Source organism: Mandrillus leucophaeus, unplaced genomic scaffold (genome assembly GCF_000951045.1).
Source record: "Mandrillus leucophaeus isolate KB7577 unplaced genomic scaffold, Mleu.le_1.0 Scaffold2, whole genome shotgun sequence".
Taxonomy (NCBI): Eukaryota; Metazoa; Chordata; class Mammalia; order Primates; family Cercopithecidae; genus Mandrillus; species Mandrillus leucophaeus.
In genome coordinates, this window is record NW_012102031.1 from 11,529,651 (window position 1) to 11,547,727 (window position 18,077).

At 39.3% G+C, this 18,077-nt stretch overlaps 1 protein-coding gene across 1 annotated transcript in view; it reads left to right on the forward strand.

Annotated features, from left to right (window-relative positions):
• SLC5A4 (solute carrier family 5 (glucose activated ion channel), member 4) overlaps positions 1 to 17,861 on the forward strand; it is a 42,407-nt gene extending 24,546 nt beyond the window's left edge. The window contains exons 8-15 of the mRNA XM_011978995.1: positions 1,708 to 1,928; positions 3,732 to 3,867; positions 5,689 to 5,796; positions 7,375 to 7,525; positions 10,826 to 10,994; positions 12,165 to 12,380; positions 15,338 to 15,440; positions 17,612 to 17,861. Coding sequence (XP_011834385.1) covers positions 1,708 to 1,928; positions 3,732 to 3,867; positions 5,689 to 5,796; positions 7,375 to 7,525; positions 10,826 to 10,994; positions 12,165 to 12,380; positions 15,338 to 15,440; positions 17,612 to 17,823 — 1,316 coding nt within the window. The 3' untranslated portion in view covers positions 17,824 to 17,861. The remainder of the gene's footprint in view (positions 1 to 1,707; positions 1,929 to 3,731; positions 3,868 to 5,688; positions 5,797 to 7,374; positions 7,526 to 10,825; positions 10,995 to 12,164; positions 12,381 to 15,337; positions 15,441 to 17,611) is intronic.
• Positions 17,862 to 18,077: the final 216 nt, after the last annotated feature.

An 18,077-nucleotide genomic window follows, 5' to 3' on the forward strand; every position in this document is an offset into this window, starting at 1 on the left:
GCTTGTATTCTGAGAAGTGTTCTTAAAATGTCATGACAGAGCGAGACTCCGTCTCAAAAAAAAAAAAAAATTATTGCTTAGGTAAGTTATCTCATTTAACCTTAATTTCTTTGTGTGAAGGACAGACAAAATCAGTAGCAGTGGGTTGATAATTTTACAGAAGTATTTGTACATTAGATTCAAAGCCTAGAAACCTTTCATTTACATAGAATTTTTATGAAATGAAGGATTAAATAGTAGGAAAAAATTTGAGAACTGAATATTAGTTCAACTGAATCATACACAGACATAGAATACACAACCTATGTTTGTGTACTCAAACAATGTATTGTAGTGGAGTTTCATCCAAAACATCCGTAACCTCATTATGACCATTTTGGATGGAAATCTATTGCATTGTGACAATACACAAATACAGGTTGGAGTTTTCTTAATAATGCTCACTTATTAGTATCATTCAGTTCATTGCCATCAAGCAATATTGACCTAATTTACAGCTTGCCAATATTTGTTTTCTCTTATTATGGTATTTATCTTTGCATAGGAAAACTAGCCATACTGGACGGCATGGATACAGGACAGTTCTATCACTGCAGAATGTTTCTGTTGCACAGTGCCACTCCAGAGGCTAGTCGTTAGCACCAATTCTTTGTGTACTTTCTATTCAGTTATCCAGAACTTCTGTGCTGTTCTTGTTCATGGTGCCTTGGTTTCTGGCCTCAGTGATGCACTCCCTGGCATTAGGTCTCTAAACCTCAATTCTGCCATCTTTAGGATGAAGAGGGGGACTCTCATCTCTTAGAGTCTCCTATGTATTTTTGTTACAATCCATACTTATCTAATCAAAGCAACTTCCTTGTATTGTCTGTATCCTCCACTCGGCTAAGTTCCTGCCTTGCACATTTGTTTTGTACATGATCCTAGCACAGTGTTTGGCACATAGTAGTCCTTCAGCTAAATAATGAAGTAGATTAATGTTAACTCAACCCTACAATTGTATAATACTCTGATGAATTTTTCATCATTTAAAGCTATACTAAGCTACCCCAGATGCCTGGGCTCAGCTTTTTAAGAGCAACCACAATTCTCTTCTGCACCTGACTAGCCTTTCCAGACCCGAACAGGCTGAGTCTCATCATTTTCCCTTGTCACGTCTAACCTGCCACCCCCAATTTCTTCTTATCTTTCCAATTTTTTTTATTGTAACAGGCAAAATATAGTGTTGCACCAGAAAACCAGATTGCAAGTAAGATCAAAAGAGCCAAGCTCTGGGTCAAGAAGAGAGGCCTTTGCCTCCTGATCTTTTCAGAGGAGCTGGGGCTTTCTGATGGATAATTTCATGGGGCTCACTTTGTTAGTTCACCTTCCAGTTTGCTTATGCTCTAAATGGTTCTGAGATATCAGTGCCGGCCTGTTGGATAGCAGCTTCGTTTTTACCTTAAAAGAGACACTAACTCAAAATTTCGAAGAGCAATATAGGAAGACAAGTCAGAGTTATTTGCTTTCTGTACTTCGTGAAAGTCAATCTGGTAGCATAGCCAGTGCCAGTGGAGGTACCAGAAAGACATGGACCTGGGAGAGGGTGACTGAGGATTGGACTGGGCTGATGGGAGGTGATTGTGTACCTCCACCAAAAAGTAGTCATCATAAACATTGGATGTCTTAGATTTCAGTAAGACATCTCATTTTACTCTGATGCCTTTTTAGCATTTAACGAAGTTGGAGGTTACGAGAGCTTTACGGAGAAGTACATGAATGCCATCCCGTCCGTAGTCGAGGGGGACAACTTGACAATCAGTGCCAGCTGCTACACACCTCGGGAGGACTCCTTCCACATCTTCCGAGATCCTGTGACTGGGGACATTCCATGGCCCGGAATTATATTTGGAATGCCCATTACAGCTTTGTGGTACTGGTGCACAAATCAGGTGAAGTGTGTGTGTGTGTGTCTGTGTGTGTGTCTGTGTGTGTACATGTGCTTGTTGTTCTTGTCTCATAGAAAAACATTTAGTTTCCATTTTGCACACACATTGTTTAAAGAGTCAAATACTTCTTCGTTTTTGTTTTTTGTGTTTTTTTAGATGGAGTCTCACTCTGTCACACAGGCTGGAGTGCAGTGGCATGATCTCAACTCACTGCAACCTCCACCTCCCGGGTTCAGGTGATTCTCCTGCCTCAGCCTCCCGAGTAGCTGGGATTACAGGTGCACACCACCATGCCCGGCTAACTTTTGTATTTTCAGTAGAGACGGGGTTTCACCATGTTGGCCAGGCTGGTCTCAAACACCTGACCTCAGGTGATCTGCCCACCTCGGCGTCTCAAAGTGCTGGGATTACAGGGATGAGCCACCACATCCAGCTTAAAGAGTCAAACACTTCTACAAAACTTGTTATTTAAAAACAGCTGCACGGTACCCTGCTTTCTACTCTATTTCTTGTCCTTCAGAGGCAAATGCTTTCAGCTCTTTTAAGTAAGTGTTTTGGCATTTATTTCTGTTCCCTAAATCCTTGTGCTCAGTGTGCAGTCTGTGAGCCATCAACATGGACATCACCTTGGAGCTCACTAGGAATAAATGCTCTCAGACCCTATAACCCTATCTAGACCCTTTGAATTGGAATCTGCTCATTAACTTGATCCCCAAGTGATTCAGATAAATGCTTGTGTTGCTCCCTGTTAGTTTTAGGATTTTATTGTTGGCTTCCCTATGATGAAGGATGAGAGTTTAGCTGTCTTTCAACTTTCCCTTCCCAGCCCCATGCAAGCACACCTGTTACCCCATCCTCCCAATAGCTGTCAATCACAATTTTGGAGAGATCAGCATTCGGTGCCACCATTTTTGTGACTACCCGAATGTAATTCACAGCTGAACCATGTGATTATACTGCCTGACTTTTCCTTAGCTTTTTTTTTTTTGTTCCTGGAATTAATAATTTTAAGTCTTGTTTTCTTTCTCTTTTAAAAAACATTATTTTTTGAATAGAGACAGGGTCTCACTATGTCTCAAACTCCTGGACTCCAGCAATCCTTCTGTCTCAGCCTCCCAAAGTGCTGCACTTACAGGCGTGAGCCACCGCACCTGGCCAATTCTTAATTTTTCATTTTGAATTTTCTTGCTAATTATTACTCATTGAATGAAAGGTTCTCCTAGAGTCTTTTGCCCTCTCACAGTCTGGCAGCACTCCCTCTGGTGCCCAACTAACTTATCCAATGACCCCTTCACTGTCATCTTTGGGAATTCATTTTTGCCCTACTCAGGTTATTTCTCCTTTTTCCAGTACCTCCAGTTGTCTTCTTTCTTCGTTTATTCCGTCTTTCGGGGCAAATCCAAGCCTTCAGTATCTTCCTGAGCTAGGCCTCAGGAAGTGAGAATGAGTGGGGAATGTGTGATATTTGTCTTTCTGTGCCTGGCTTATTTCACTTAGCGTAATGACCTCCAGTTCCATCCGTGTTGCTGCAAATGACAGGGCTTCATTGTTGTGTGCGGCTGAATGGTTTTGCATTGTGTATTATGCACATTTTCCTAATCCATTCATCCGCTGATGGACACTCAGGCTGATTCCACATGCTGGCTATTGTGAATAGTGCTGCAGTGAACATAGGAGTGCAGATAGCTCTTTGGTATACTGGTCCACATCATTTCTTATTGCAACATTAAACTCTGGAAAGAGACACTCGCTGCCTTGGAAACCATCCTCTGGTTGTTTCATGAGTGTGTCATGTTCTCCCGGCAGGTCATCGTGCAGCGCTGCCTGAGTGGCAAGGACATGTCTCACGTGAAGGCTGCTTGCATCATGTGTGCTTACCTGAAGCTGCTGCCCATGTTCCTCATGGTGATGCCGGGGATGATCAGCCGCATCCTGTACACAGGTAAGCCCTGAATCTGTATGTTCTCTCTTTTCTTTATGCTTGTATTCTGAGAAGTGTTCTTAAAATGTCATAAAGCCTTGAGAAAATCCATTCTGGATGGAAGTAAAAGCAGAATTCCAGGTGGAGAGCACAGCCTGCACAGCAGTCAAAGGCAGGAAAATGTGGCATATTGGATGCTCTGTTCCTTTATCCTCTTCATACCATCTGCCTGTCTCATAGACATTTGAGTCTGTGAGTTCTGTCTTCATGAGTTGCTTAGATTTAAGGAAGTCCAGAGAATATGGCAAAACGACACTGCAGGATGAGGTAGGATTGGGTTAATTTGAGTCGAGTGAGCTGTACCGTCTGAGTTTGGTGACATCTCTGACTGAGAACGTCTTGGTCCCTCTGAGAAAACTGGAGAACTGAATCAGTTTTCACTGCTTTGGAATCAGGCTGTTTGAGGATATGTAAATTTCTGAGTCAGCTGAGAGTAACTGCTAGTGTTGAATTCAACTTCCTTTATTATGAAAAGTGAAGAGAATATAACCAAATCTTTCTTGACTTATCGAGGAATCATTTTTATCGGGGTAATCCATCAGATAACACTAAATCCACGTCATGTTTTCTCAACTGGGCATCAGTTGATTTCACTGAAATATTGTTAAGTGAACATCAAGGGACCAGCATCCTTCTTATTGCAGCTTTGTAATATTCTTTATAAGGGTAAAGAATATTCATGCCTATAATCTCACCTACTTGGGAGGCTGAGGCAGGAGAATCGCTTGAGGCCCAGGACTTTGAGACCAGCCTGAGCAATACAGGAAGATCCCATCTCTAAATAATAAGATAAAGTAGCTAGGCATGATGGTGTGTTCCTATAGTCTCAGCTGCTTGGGAGGCTGAGGCGGGAGGATTGCTTGAGCCCAGGAGTTCAAGGCTACAGTGAACTATGATTGCACCACTGCACTACAGCTTGGGTGACAAAGTGAGATCCCATCTCTTAAAAAAAAAAAAAAAAAAAGCGTAGGTATCTAACTAGTGGGGAATGGCCAAAGAAATTACTGTGCACCTCCTTTATGGAAAAATGAAAACAGGAGACTGAAGACTATCTCAAAACTTGGGAAAATGCTGAGGTTAGGATGCTAAGTGTAAAAAGAAACTTGAAAAATAATGTCTCAACAACTACCGTAGTTTTACAAAAAAGACATTTCTGTATAGAAAAGGATTAGGAAGTAGTGAAAAGAAGCTAATGTGCTGAGGTGTTATTTTTCTGGGTGATTCTTTATCAAGCCTCCCTGTCTGTTGTCATAATGTCGTTTAAGCAAAAACAAAAAACCAACAAGGTATTGTGCAACTGCCACAGAGGTGAGGCATCATGACACATGGGACAGTCACCCAACTGACCATCACAAGTCTCACCTCTTCTTAGATGCAGGTGAAAGATACTAGGCTAAATGTGACTGCACTCAGGACCTAACTTCCCGTTGCTATTGTTGTCAATCTCTTGAGTTCTGTGTTCCTGGAAGAATGACTTCTTTTGCTGTTTTCCCAGAGGATGGGGTCCACTCCCTCTCTTTGCTCAAATGCTCTTGCTAGGCCACGTCCCAAGAGAGCCCCTGTCCCATTGGTCAGTGTAAGGGGGCTACAGGGATGAGATACTTAGGGTTGTGTTTTGGGAATAGAGGGGCCAGATCTGTGGTACGGAGTTCAAAGTTGAATCTTCAGTTTCCAGGCAAATATCTTTCCTTCCTTATGATCTTACAACTTTTCTCTTTGTTTAATGGTTGTTGGTTTTGCCTATTTTGGCCTCACTGGACTCACTTCTGAATTCTTCCTCAGATAAGGTAGCCTGTGTGGTACCTTCTGAATGCGTGAAACACTGTGGCGTTGATGTCGGCTGCACTAACTATGCATACCCAACGATGGTGCTGGAACTGATGCCCCAAGGTAGGAAAATGTCCCTGCTGGGACAGCCCCAGAGCCCTGTTTACAGATGGGTCTCGTGGAAGGGTTATGGTGCAATTCTTGTACCTTCCATTAATTCAATCCAACTCATCAGACATTTCTTGAGCACCTTCCACAGGCTACCAGCTCTGTGCTAGGCCTGAACATTTCAGAGATGAACCGGGTACAACTACTGTTAGAAGAATTCTTACTCCTTCAGATTCAAGACTGTTTTCTGAGGCAGCCAAGAACAAATTAAATGATCCATTTGTCAATAAAAGAGTTGCATAGTCATAAACTTGTAAACACGAGACCTAGAGGTAAACTATTTTTTCTGCTTTTTGGGGGCTAGTGATAACCAAATAAACCAAATAGAATAAACTATTTATCCTTCTTTTTGGAGGGCATTTTTGGGGTTAGTGATAACCAAATAATAGATCTCAATCTATTTAATCTGCAACTATTTATTGAGTGCCTACTGAGTGCCAGGCACTGCTTTGGTGCTAACAAAACATCAGTGAAATAGGCACAAAGTCCCCTACCTCTTGGAACTCCAAATCTAGTAGTGTGAGATAGAAAATAAACCACATAGGAAATACATAAATTATTAGGATGCCAGAAGGTGATCATTGCTGTGGTGAACAGAAATGGAGCAGGGTACAGAGCTCAGGACTTGACCAGGTGATCCCGTACCCCATCAAGAGTTGGCTACACTTCTTCCACCTTCCTCCACCCTGACACACAGGAGGGAGGAAGGGACCAGGGCCCACAATCATGACACCACATACTCCCCATCCACACACACTCTGTCCTAGGAGGCTTAGGGCCATTACTAATGGGCAGAGGGAACTGGAGGATGAAGTTCCCATCATGGCTCAAAACTCTTGGCTTTGCCCCTCCAAAGACTTGTTTAGCAGAACCGCCTACTGGACTTCTTCCTCTCCAGTTCTCTTAAGTCTTCAGGAAGCCAACAGCCCCTACCCAAAGAAAGATAGTGTGATGTTGTTTCCTCTCTTCTAAAACTAGGTTCCAGTAGATGATCTCTAAGTTCATGTTTAGGACTAAAATTCTTTTTGCTTTAATCTGTCCCCTCAAGCATTTATTTTTTGAGTTACAAACAATTCAATTACACTCTTTAAGTTATTGTAAAATGTACAATTAATTTATTACTGATTATGGTTACCCTGCTTTGCTATCAAACAGTAGGTCTTATTCATTCTTTCTCTCTTTTTTGTACCCATTAACCATCCCCGCCACCACCCCTAGTCCCCCACTACCCTTCCCAGCCTCTGGTAACCATCCTTCTGCTCTCTATATCCATGAGTTCAATTGTTTTTGATTTTTAGACGATACAAGTAAGTGAGAACATGTGATGTTTTGTCTTTCTGTGCCTGACTTATTTATACTGGACTATTCTCAGGTAACCAGGAAAATATGCAGGAAACTCCACATGCTGATGTGTATTGATAAGGACATCAGTTAACCAATGTTCCGGATGGTGCTTTTACCTTTCAACGCTCTCTGGTTTAGCAAGGCACTGTCCAGCCACTAACCAGTGCTTGTACCCTCTCCCGGCTCCAGGACTGCGAGGCTTGATGCTTTCGGTCATGCTGGCCTCTCTCATAAGCTCCCTGACCTCCATCTTCAACAGCGCCAGCACCCTCTTCGCTATTGACCTCTACACCAAGGTGCGAAAGCGAGCGTCGGAGAAAGAGATCCTGATAGCTGGACGGTGAGTTCCCACCTAGAATCCTCTGGAGAAGTGCAGACGTAGAAGTGAACTAGAGTTCCCTTGCCTTTGACTTTGGTGAAAGTAACCCTAGCATCTGGATACGGGGACGAGACATTGGAGTACATCGAATTCAAGTGATCACTTTCCAGATACAAAAATTTGAACCATACCTTTAAATGAAATAATCACTTTTTCGGTCTTTCAAATGCTTCTGAATGGCTCTTATTTCTTCCCCTCCTCACATCACCCCCCTATCCACATCTTCACAAAACTCCACCAGTATTTTAATGGGGTGTAAAATTCCCACCTACTCTGATAGGTGAATGCATTGTCTCTAGCAGTTTCTGTGTATATCACATGGAGGTAACAGATTACGTCTTCTACGCATGAACACAGAGGACTTTATCAGTCATATTCATGAATGATTGGGCTGTGTTACAAAGGAGCAGGGAAGAGACTAATTCCAAGAGGATGCTTGGAGAGTTAAGTCAACCCAGGGGACCCTGAGCAGCCTGGGGGCCTTGAAGATAGTGGGAGTGAGATGGAAGGAAATGAGGAAAAAATGGATACCAGAATGTCCTCCTTCCCCTTCACAATTTTCGAGAAGACCCTATATTATCATGGCTTTTTTTTTTTTTTTTTGACAGAGTTTCACTCTTTTTGCCCAGGCTGGAGTGCAATGGCACACTCCCAACTCACTGCAACTGCTGCCTCCCAGGTTCAAGCGATTCTCCTGCCTCAGCCTCCTGAGTAACTGGGATTACAGGTGCCCGCCACCATGCCCAGCTAATTTGTTGTATTTTTAGTAGAGATAGGGATTCACAGTGTTGGCCAGGCTGGTCCCAAATACTGACCTTGGGTGATCCATTCTCCTCGGCCTCCCAAAGTGCTGGGATTACAGGTGTGAGCCACTGCCCCTGGCCTGTCGTAGCATTTTGTAAAATGTTTTAAAAATCAAAGTACAGCACACATAAAGAAAACAGTTAAAACATGGATGCACAGCTCAGAGATGCGTCACAAAATGAGGACCCATGTAACCATCAATCAAGTCAAGACATGGAAATTGCCAGCACCCAGAAGTTCGTCTTGGTCTACATCATTCCAAAGCTAACCACTGTGACTTGTGACGCTATAGCTTAGTCTTTTCCAACTTCATGCTATTATAAGTAGAATAATTGCATTTGTATCCCTTGAAATACGATGTGTTTTTTTTAAGACAGAGTCTTGCTCTGTCACCAAACTGGAGTGCAGTGGCACGATCTTGGCTCACTGCAACTCTGCCTCACAAGTTCAAGCGATTCTCCTGCCTCGGCCTCCTGAGTAGCTGGGACTACAGGCACCCACCACCATGCCAGGCTAATTTTTGTACTTTTAGTAGAGACGGAGTTTCACCATGTTGGCCAGATGGTCTTGATCTCTTGACCTCGTGATCCGCCCACCTCGGCCTCCCAAAGTCCTGGGATTACAGGCGTGCGCCACTGCCACCTGCTGAAATATGGCTTATTTTGCTCATGTTATGTTTGCAACATTCAACCGTGTTGCTATGTGTAGTTATAGTATAATCATTTTCTTTCTCTGTGATGTTCCGCTGTAGTCGGATATTAGAATTTGTCTAGTCTTTTCAAAGAAATTGGTATCAAGAGAAACTGACCAACTATTTAAAAGACTGTCCTTTGTTGTTGACAGTAACAATAACTTTAGCAAATTAAACACTTGGGGAAAAACCCAAAGGTCTCACTTGGCCCAGAGCTTGACTCTGGACAAATGCTGTAGGAGAGGGAGTACAGGAAGGCAGGAGCATACCTGTAGTAGAGAAAGTACTGGTTGGTGTTCAGGAGGCCCAAGATGCAGTCGTCCCACTAATAGGTATATGATCTTGGACACACATCCTCCTTAAGTCTCAATGATAAAACAATGACTTGTTCTTTTCCCCTCTCTCTCTGTGTTATCAAATGCCTACTATCTCACAAAACACAAATAAGAAAAAAACACATATGCTTTTAAAATTCCTGCCTCATGGAATGTATGCCTTTGTCAGGAAGATAGATAATAAAGGTGTGCTACCTCAGGTGACCAGAGGCGCTAGAAAGACAAAGCAGGAAGAAAGGATGGAAGCAACCTCATCCAGGTGCTCAGGGAGTCCTCTCTGAGGGGGTGGTGTCTGAGCAGAGCCTGCAGGAAGTGTGGGAGTGAACCCCCTGGTGCTCTCGGGGAAGGAACAATGAGGGCTGCTTTCCTCCTACAGTCACGTATGTGGTATGTTTGAGAACAACCAGGAGTGAGGTTCGTCCATGAGAAGCCAGTGGGAGAGTGAAGAGCAAGGTCAGAAAGGTGCCTGGAGGCGAGGTCATGCAGGGCCATTGAAGTCATAACAAGACAGGATTTTATTCTACATGTGATAGGAAACTGTAACTGAATGAGTTGGGAAAGCACGTGATTTGCCTTCCGATGGTGATAAAAAATAAATACCAACAGTAAGTGTAATTTATTGAATCCTTACTGTGGTTTAGGCATTATGCTAAGACTTCCCATAGTTTATCACATTTAGTTGTTGCAAGGATGCAGTGATTTTGTAACATTTAAAGGAGACAAATGCCCAAATATTTGTTCCTTCCTCCACCCCGCAACTGCTTCTCTATTTCATGTGAGCAAAGAGAGATGAATGGCCTTTTATGCACATTCTGGTAAATTATGTTGGTTCATTTACTCATACAACAAGCACAGACAACGCTGGAGTTTGGAAAGGTGAAGAAGTCATGCTCCCTGGACAACAGGAGCCTTTAACACGCTTTTTATCTGCTGAAGTACTCAAGTAGTAAAATGCACAAGTTAGCATTTCTTGCCGATTTACTCAACATTCTGAGATGGAGACTGTTTCCATTCTAACCTATGCAAATCAACTTTGTTCCCTGCAAGCTAGGAAAAGAACAAAAAATGGAAGTCTGCTTTCTTTATTGTACAAATAATTGCTGGTTAATAGAAATAGTGTGGTACTTATTTCCAATTGATATACTACATATAGTGTGTTGGAGTTATTAATCGCTGATATTTTAACTTTATGAATAGATATTTAATCTCATAGATGAAGCTATTATGATTGATTATAGACAGGCAATTGTTTTATGGCATTTTACTAAAAGATCACCATTAAGCACAGCATGGGTTTATGTATGGTCAAGGAGCTTGATTTTGTTTGGAAAATCAATGAATGGCAACAAGAATGAACTCTAGAACTAAAGCACAGTGGAAGTACCTATAGTGCTTTTGTTTAATGTTTAAATTATGTTGTTTTCTTCTCAGGATATTTGTTCTTCTATTAACTGTTGTGAGCATTGTGTGGGTCCCATTGGTACAAGTGTCTCAAAATGGACAGCTAATCCATTACACAGAATCAATTTCTAGCTACCTTGGACCTCCAATTGCAGCTGTCTATGTGCTTGCCATCTTCTGTAAAAGAGTCAATGAACAGGTAAATGAAAACTGGAAAAACATTTCCCTGCTGGAGTGAGAAAAAATTGTTTATTTCACTGGGGTATCAAAATACATTCTTTCTACCCTATTTACGCAAGTCATGGCCCATCTTAATTTTAGTTGAGGTCAGCCACAATTCCTGATCCTTACTAAAGTATAAAAATATAGCGCACATTCATAGTACAGTCTTTATGTGTTTATTACAAAGTATTACATACATACACGGTGCAGAGTTGAGGAACATGTTTGGGAGGCAGACTGCCAGGGCCCAATCATGGCTATACCACCTAATCGTATTGTGATCCTAAGCAAATTACTTGAGTCTCTTTAAAATGAAGATAATGATAGCACCTATCCTATGGGATTGTTGTGAGGATTAAGTGAGATAAAATATGTGAAATTCTTAGAGGAAAACCTACCACACTAGTAAGAATTCAAAATGTGTTCATTGCTATTTTGATATATGTAAGTAATTGATTATTGGGCATCATGTACCCTTAATCTTTACATGTTTCCTTAGTACTAGCCTTACTATTATGATTTTCAGATGAGGAACAGGCGCAGAGGGGTTAGTATCTATGTGCTTTCCACGTGTTACTTAGTATTAGTAAGTGGGATCTTGGTATTCAGGCTTAGATCTTCTTCCATCCAAAGCTCATACCATTAGTCTCCATGCAATACTGTTTTTCTAAAGCATAACATCTTGAGCAGAGGAACAGACACATGTTTCCATCCCCATCAACTCCTCACAGAAATAAATTATCAAGAGCTTCACAGAACTGTCAAAACTACCTAATACCAGCTCTGGAAATTGTGTAACATAATTGATACTTCTGCTTATTTTATCAAATAAATCACAAGTGTTTTGATCGAACTGTGAAACAAAAGTCAAGGAAAACTTCAGCTTGGGTCAGTGTAGACAGTAGTGTCCTGATATTGCAGAATCAACAACGGTGCAGTGGTATATACAGTTCAGGACCATGGAAAGCAGCATCCAACTACCAAGCACGGGTATTTGCAATTTTCTCTACTTCGGTAACCTTGTGCCCAAGGTTAGCCATTTGTGGGTCCTTAACTGAGAAAGCAGGCAGGATTATAATTATGACTTACTTGAATAAGCTTCTCATATTTTCTAAACATTCTGATTTTCTTCTTGCTTCTTTTGCAGGGAGCATTCTGGGGTTTAATGGTCGGACTTGCGATGGGCCTCATTCGTATGATAACAGAGTTTGTTTATGGAACACCGAGTTGCTTGGCTCCCAGTAACTGTCCCAAGATTATCTGTGGAGTGCACTATCTCTACTTTTCCATCATTCTCTTTTTTGGGTCCATGCTGGTCGTCCTGGGAATTTCCCTCTTAACAAAACCCATTCCTGATGTACATGTGAGTGATGAGTAATGGATATATGCTAATTTTAAAATAAGAGTTATTTACCTTTTAGTGTATGAGTTCCAGGAAATATATTTACTGTACCTCTAGAGCTAGAAGAACCCTAAGATTTTCATTCAGTCATTGAAATAAAGAAAAGTTTGCACTTAGTTTATGCAAATCGCAGTGAATTAAAAAGTAAGGGATTAGAAAATGGACATTATATCTTGTAAATTTCACAGTGTAGTTGGTAAGTCAATCTACAGCATTGTCATAGGACACCAGGAAGAGAATAACTGGTGTTTCCAAAGACACTGGGAAAGATTTCACAGCAGGGCTGTCATCTGGGCTGTGCCTGTTTGGGCCAATAGGATTTCATATACAGCACGAACACTGACTGGCACAGAGATGAGGGGAAAGTACAAGGTACCAGGGGGCAGGAAAAGAAAGAATAGAATAATGAGATGCATTTTTGCCTTTCAATTTAGCAAAAATGTTTAATATGAGTAATATTTAATGTTAGTGGTTAATATTAGCATTGTGGGAAAATTCTCACAGTCCAAAACTGTTGGAAAGTACATAGATTTTATAATTGATAGTAGAGCAATTGGGTAGTATTTATGGATAAATACTTACGAATACTTATGAATCAGCAATCCCAGTTTTAGGAATTTATTGTGTATAAATACTTGTTCAAGTAGGAAAAATGTGCATAAGGATTTTCTCTGCAAAAGTTTTCAAATAGGAAGTAGCTGGGAGAAAATCCAGATTTCATCATAAAAGGAATGAGCACACAAACACAGTGCATTGAATGTTATACAGCTGTTTAGAAACACGAGGGAGCTCTATTATTTGCTTTGAAAAAAATGTTCATAATATGATTAAGTGGAAAAATATGTGCAGAATAATATAATGTATAATAGCACTTTCTGAAATAAAACACATGTAGGCATATAGATGTTTGTCTAAGTATACAAAAAAAATCTTAGAGCATATCCACCTAAGATTTTCAACAAGAGGCATTTCAGGGAGTGGGGAGACACTATAGGGGCCTGGCAAATATTAATTAATTGTTTTTAAAATATAAATACTGCTTATATACTAATATTGTTTGAATTGTTTGAATTTGTGACTAAATATGTGTAGCTCTTATATATTTTGAATGTATCACTCATAATTTTTGAAGCAATGCTTCTTTATGTATTTTCCTGAGAAGTGGCCAGTAGATTATGTGTGGATGGAAAACCTGAAATAAGCACAGTTCAAAATGTTTTACCAAGGACATGTCACTGAAATTCCTAACTAAATATTTATGCTGAATATTGAGTTAGATGAAAGAACACTAGAAAACACAGTTTTCCAATAAATATATATGTTAAATTCTTACTTGCTGATAGAAATAACCAATTTTTTTTTTTAGGAAAAATTTTTTTAGGAAAAAATTTTTAGGAAAAAAATATTGTCTGAAGGACCAAGTGAGATCATTTTTCTGATTTATGTTTCTGTTTCATTAATATGCTGCAAGGTTTAACTTTCAAAATAGACTTGATAAATATCATGGTTATTTCAGAGAAAGTCATGAAAACTGTTGTGAATCTAGCCTAACAGTGCAAAAATGAGATGTCCCAGGATGATAGTCTTTCAGCAAAACTAGTAATTATGCTATGCAAGTTAAAAAGAAGTTGAAGGACTCCCAAGAAGAGAGTTTTTAACAAAGAAAGTGGATCTAGTACAAGAAATCCTGTGAATAAGAGCTTATGAAGATATGATTAGGAATCTTATTGAGAAGGTGAAGGCATATGTCAAGAACAAATAAAACCAATTACAAATTCTAGTAAATTTGTACAAGAAAGTCATGAGCCAAATTAAAATGAGGCATAACTTAGAATATGATCGATTATAAAGGTTTAAAACCCATTGATAGGCCGGGCACAGTGGCTCACGCCTGTCATCCCAGCACTTTGGGAGGCCAAGGTGGTTGGATCATCTGAGGTCAGGAGTTGGAGACCAGCCTGGTCAAAAACATAGTGAAACCCCATCTCTACTAAAAATACAAAGATAAGCCAGGCATGCTGGCAGGCCACCTTTAGTAATCCCAGCTACTTGGGAGGCTGGGGCAGGAGAATTGCTTGAGCCCAGGAGGCGGAGGTTGCAGTGAGCCAAGATTGCACCATTGCACTCCAGTTGTGCAACAAGATAGAAACTCCATCTTATTAAAAAGAAACAAACAGAAAAAAGCCATTGATACTTAGAGCAATTTCCTTAGAATGACCCAGGGCTGATATTTACTTCTTGTGTCCAATCGGTACATATAGCATCAATCCTATTTATTTTCAAATGCTTAAATCAACATACAGACTAACTATGGAAATCTTAATATATTTACAGAAAATAATAAAAATTATATAAAGCATAATAGTTTAAAATGATGGTATAGCTGACAGCAGTTTGGAGGTGGGTTAGGAAAAGGGGTGTGTAAGCGTACTAATTGCAACTGGAATTCAAGAATAGCACATAAATACCAGCCAAATGTGATGAATCCAGAAATGAATTAAAGAAGATAGTTTGAAAGTTATAAAAGCAAAGACTAGATAAACTGAATGAAATAATGATGAAATAATGATGTGGCTAATAACTGTTGGATGTTAAGGACAATGAGTGAAACTGGCGTATAGTGTAGGTTAGCTAAATCTTCAACTTTGCTGAAATTACAAATTCAGAAGTAGGTATTTTTAAGTATATCATTTGAGGTTCTGAATAGCAACCAGAAGAATTAAAAACAGAAAAAAAATTTTTAAATGATTAGTGTGTTTTGGTGAGTGACCGTGGTAGGAGGCCTTTTCTTTGCAATCTATATTCTCCTGTGTGGTTTGACTTTTTAAAAAACCAGACAATAAACAAAGGTACCGTTGTACTATGTTATTGCAAACATTTGCCTATTACTAATGTATTTTCGTATGGTCCCTGTTCAGCTGTACCGCCTGTGCTGGGTTCTTCGGAACAGTACAGAGGAGCGAATCGATATAGATGCAGAAGAGAAAAGTCAGGAAGAAACAGACGATGGTGTTGAAGAAGGTAATATTTGATTTACATTTGGTTTTCATGTAGGAACTCTGTGCACAGGCTTTTTTAATGGTTTTCTTTTAATGTCATTAAATCCAGCTTCTGAAAAGGCTGTTAGATTTATGATAAACTGAAACTTTAAATTTTTACCTTTCCAAAAATCAAGGCAATATTATTAAATCCGTCTACTCATCTGCCTGTCCATTGGTTTGTCCACCCATCATCCATCCGTAGTTACTGAGATCTCAGACAATCAGTTACAGACTTGCCTGTTCCTAGTTACATAGTGAGTGTTCAATCTTGATTGACTGCAAATAAGCATCTAGCCCCACCTTCTCTCCAACTTTATTTCTCAGTATTTTCTCTAACATACCCTCTATTGCAGGTAGACAGCTTTTCTGACTTTTCCCCACAAGTGCCAAGCTCCCTAAAATATTTCTACCTCCTGTCCAAGAGAAAAAAATGCTTATTCTTTAAAACTAAGTTCTAATCTCACTTCCTTCATGAAAATGTCTCCATCAAGTCATCCCTGTGGCTCTTTGTTTACCTAATATTTTTTAAACCTCAGATAAGGTTTAGCACTTCACAATATGTTGTCTTAAACTGGACAATAATTGCTTTGTCTGTTTTGGTTTGGTTTCTTCAAAGTGAAGGAAGAGTCAATGCTTTCTGTTCCTTTTGATTTTTTATATCAGTGTTCCTGAGTATGACTGGCCTATCATTTTCTGGTTTTGTACTAAGTTTTTGGTTTTTGTATTAAGATCATAGAGTTATCATAGAATGAATCAGAAATTAGCCCATTTTTCCATTTTATTAAAATATTTCAATAAGATTGAAATAATGTTGCCATTGAATTTTGGTATTTTGCCAAGAATACCATAAGGGCTCTGTGTGTGTGTGTGTGTGTGTGTGTGTGTGTTGCACATCTTAATTACTGATCAAATTTATATAATGGCTATGGAACGATTTAGAGTTTCCATTTCATCATTAATCACTTTTGGAAAATTATGTATTTCTAGGATTGTGTCCATTTAGTGCACATTTTAAATATATTGGCATAAAGTTATTCATAGTGTCTACTTATCCATCTATGTTGCCTCTATAGTTGTGTTACCCTTTCAATCTCTAGTATATTTTGTGATTTATCTTTTTTCTTAATCTTACTAAAGATTTGTCTAGTTTACTTTTCTCAAAGAACTAACGTCTGGCTTTGTCATTTCTATTATTTTCCTTCTTTTCTATTTCATCCTTCCTGTTTTTATTTGTATTCCCTTCCATTTACATTATTTGGGTTTATTCTCTCTTTTTTTTTTTTTTTTACTAAGTTGGATATTAACTCATTCATTTCCTGTGGAAATTTGATTTTTCTTTTGATTTTTCTTTGATTGTTCTTTTCTATATAAATAACTAAGGCCATATAAAATTTCCTCAAAGCAATACTGTTTTAAATCTCACAGCTTTTAATTTGTATAATTTTCATTATCATTTATTTTTTAAGTATAATCTTACTTTATGATTTTTATAAACATTCGAGTTTAGAAGTATTAAATTTTCTAGTGCTGCAACAGATAGCCATATATATGAGTCTTTTTGTATTTTTGCCAGTATAAGTTGGGGATAGATTTTGTGGAGTTTAGTTGTTGGGTCAAAGGGTTCATGCCTATATGATTTTGCAATATGCTACTAATTCCCTTACTAATTTCCACGCAAACTCACCAGCATAGTATGTTGTGAAACTTTGGAATTTTTCCCACTGATAGATGAGAAAGTGGTATAGGTTTAGTTTAAATTTCTCTTTTTTGAGTGAGCTTGAGAACCATGTGTCTTTTTTCTTTCAACTGTTTATTCATCTCTCTAATATGCTGACATGAGCTGTTGATAGCCTTTTCTTACCGACTTTTAGAAACCCATTATATATTAAAGATATTAAACCCTTTGTAATAGAATATGCAAATGTTTCCCCCATTTTGTCATTTGTTTTTACTTTGTTTATTGAACTTTATGCCATGCAAAAGTTGCCTGTTTTTATATGATTAAATTTATCTACATTTTCTCAGGGATTCCTCTTAACAGTCCCAGGTGATTGTGATCATTTTTTACCGTCATAGGTACTACACTGACAAGGATTTCTAGTTCTTTTGTGATCTAGATCTTCTGCAACCATTTGCTTATCTTTGTTCCAGATTATCCTGAGCAATCACGTGGATGCCTCAAGAAAGCTTATGACTTGTTCTGCGGTTTGCAGAAGGGACCCAAGCTAACCAAGGAGGAAGAGGAAGCCTTGAGAAAGAAGCTCACAGACACATCTGAGAGGCCCTTGTGGAGGACAATAGTGAACATCAACGCCATCCTCCTCCTGGCTGTGGTGGTCTTTATTTATGGCTACTATGCCTGAACTGTATCTGAGCCATTAGAATAATGAATAATTCTTAATAATGAACCAAAGGATAATTTGAGTGATTTTCATTTTATAGTATGTTGGGTGGCAAAAAAAAATCAGCAGTTGGTAATTTTATCCAATGAGATGACTACAGACTTGATATTTTGCTTTTGTTGTTCCTTCGTGTCACTAAGAGTTGATATAAAACTGTGAAGTGACCTCTACGTGTGTAAACAAGACACACAGGTCTAAATTTTATTTTTCCGGCT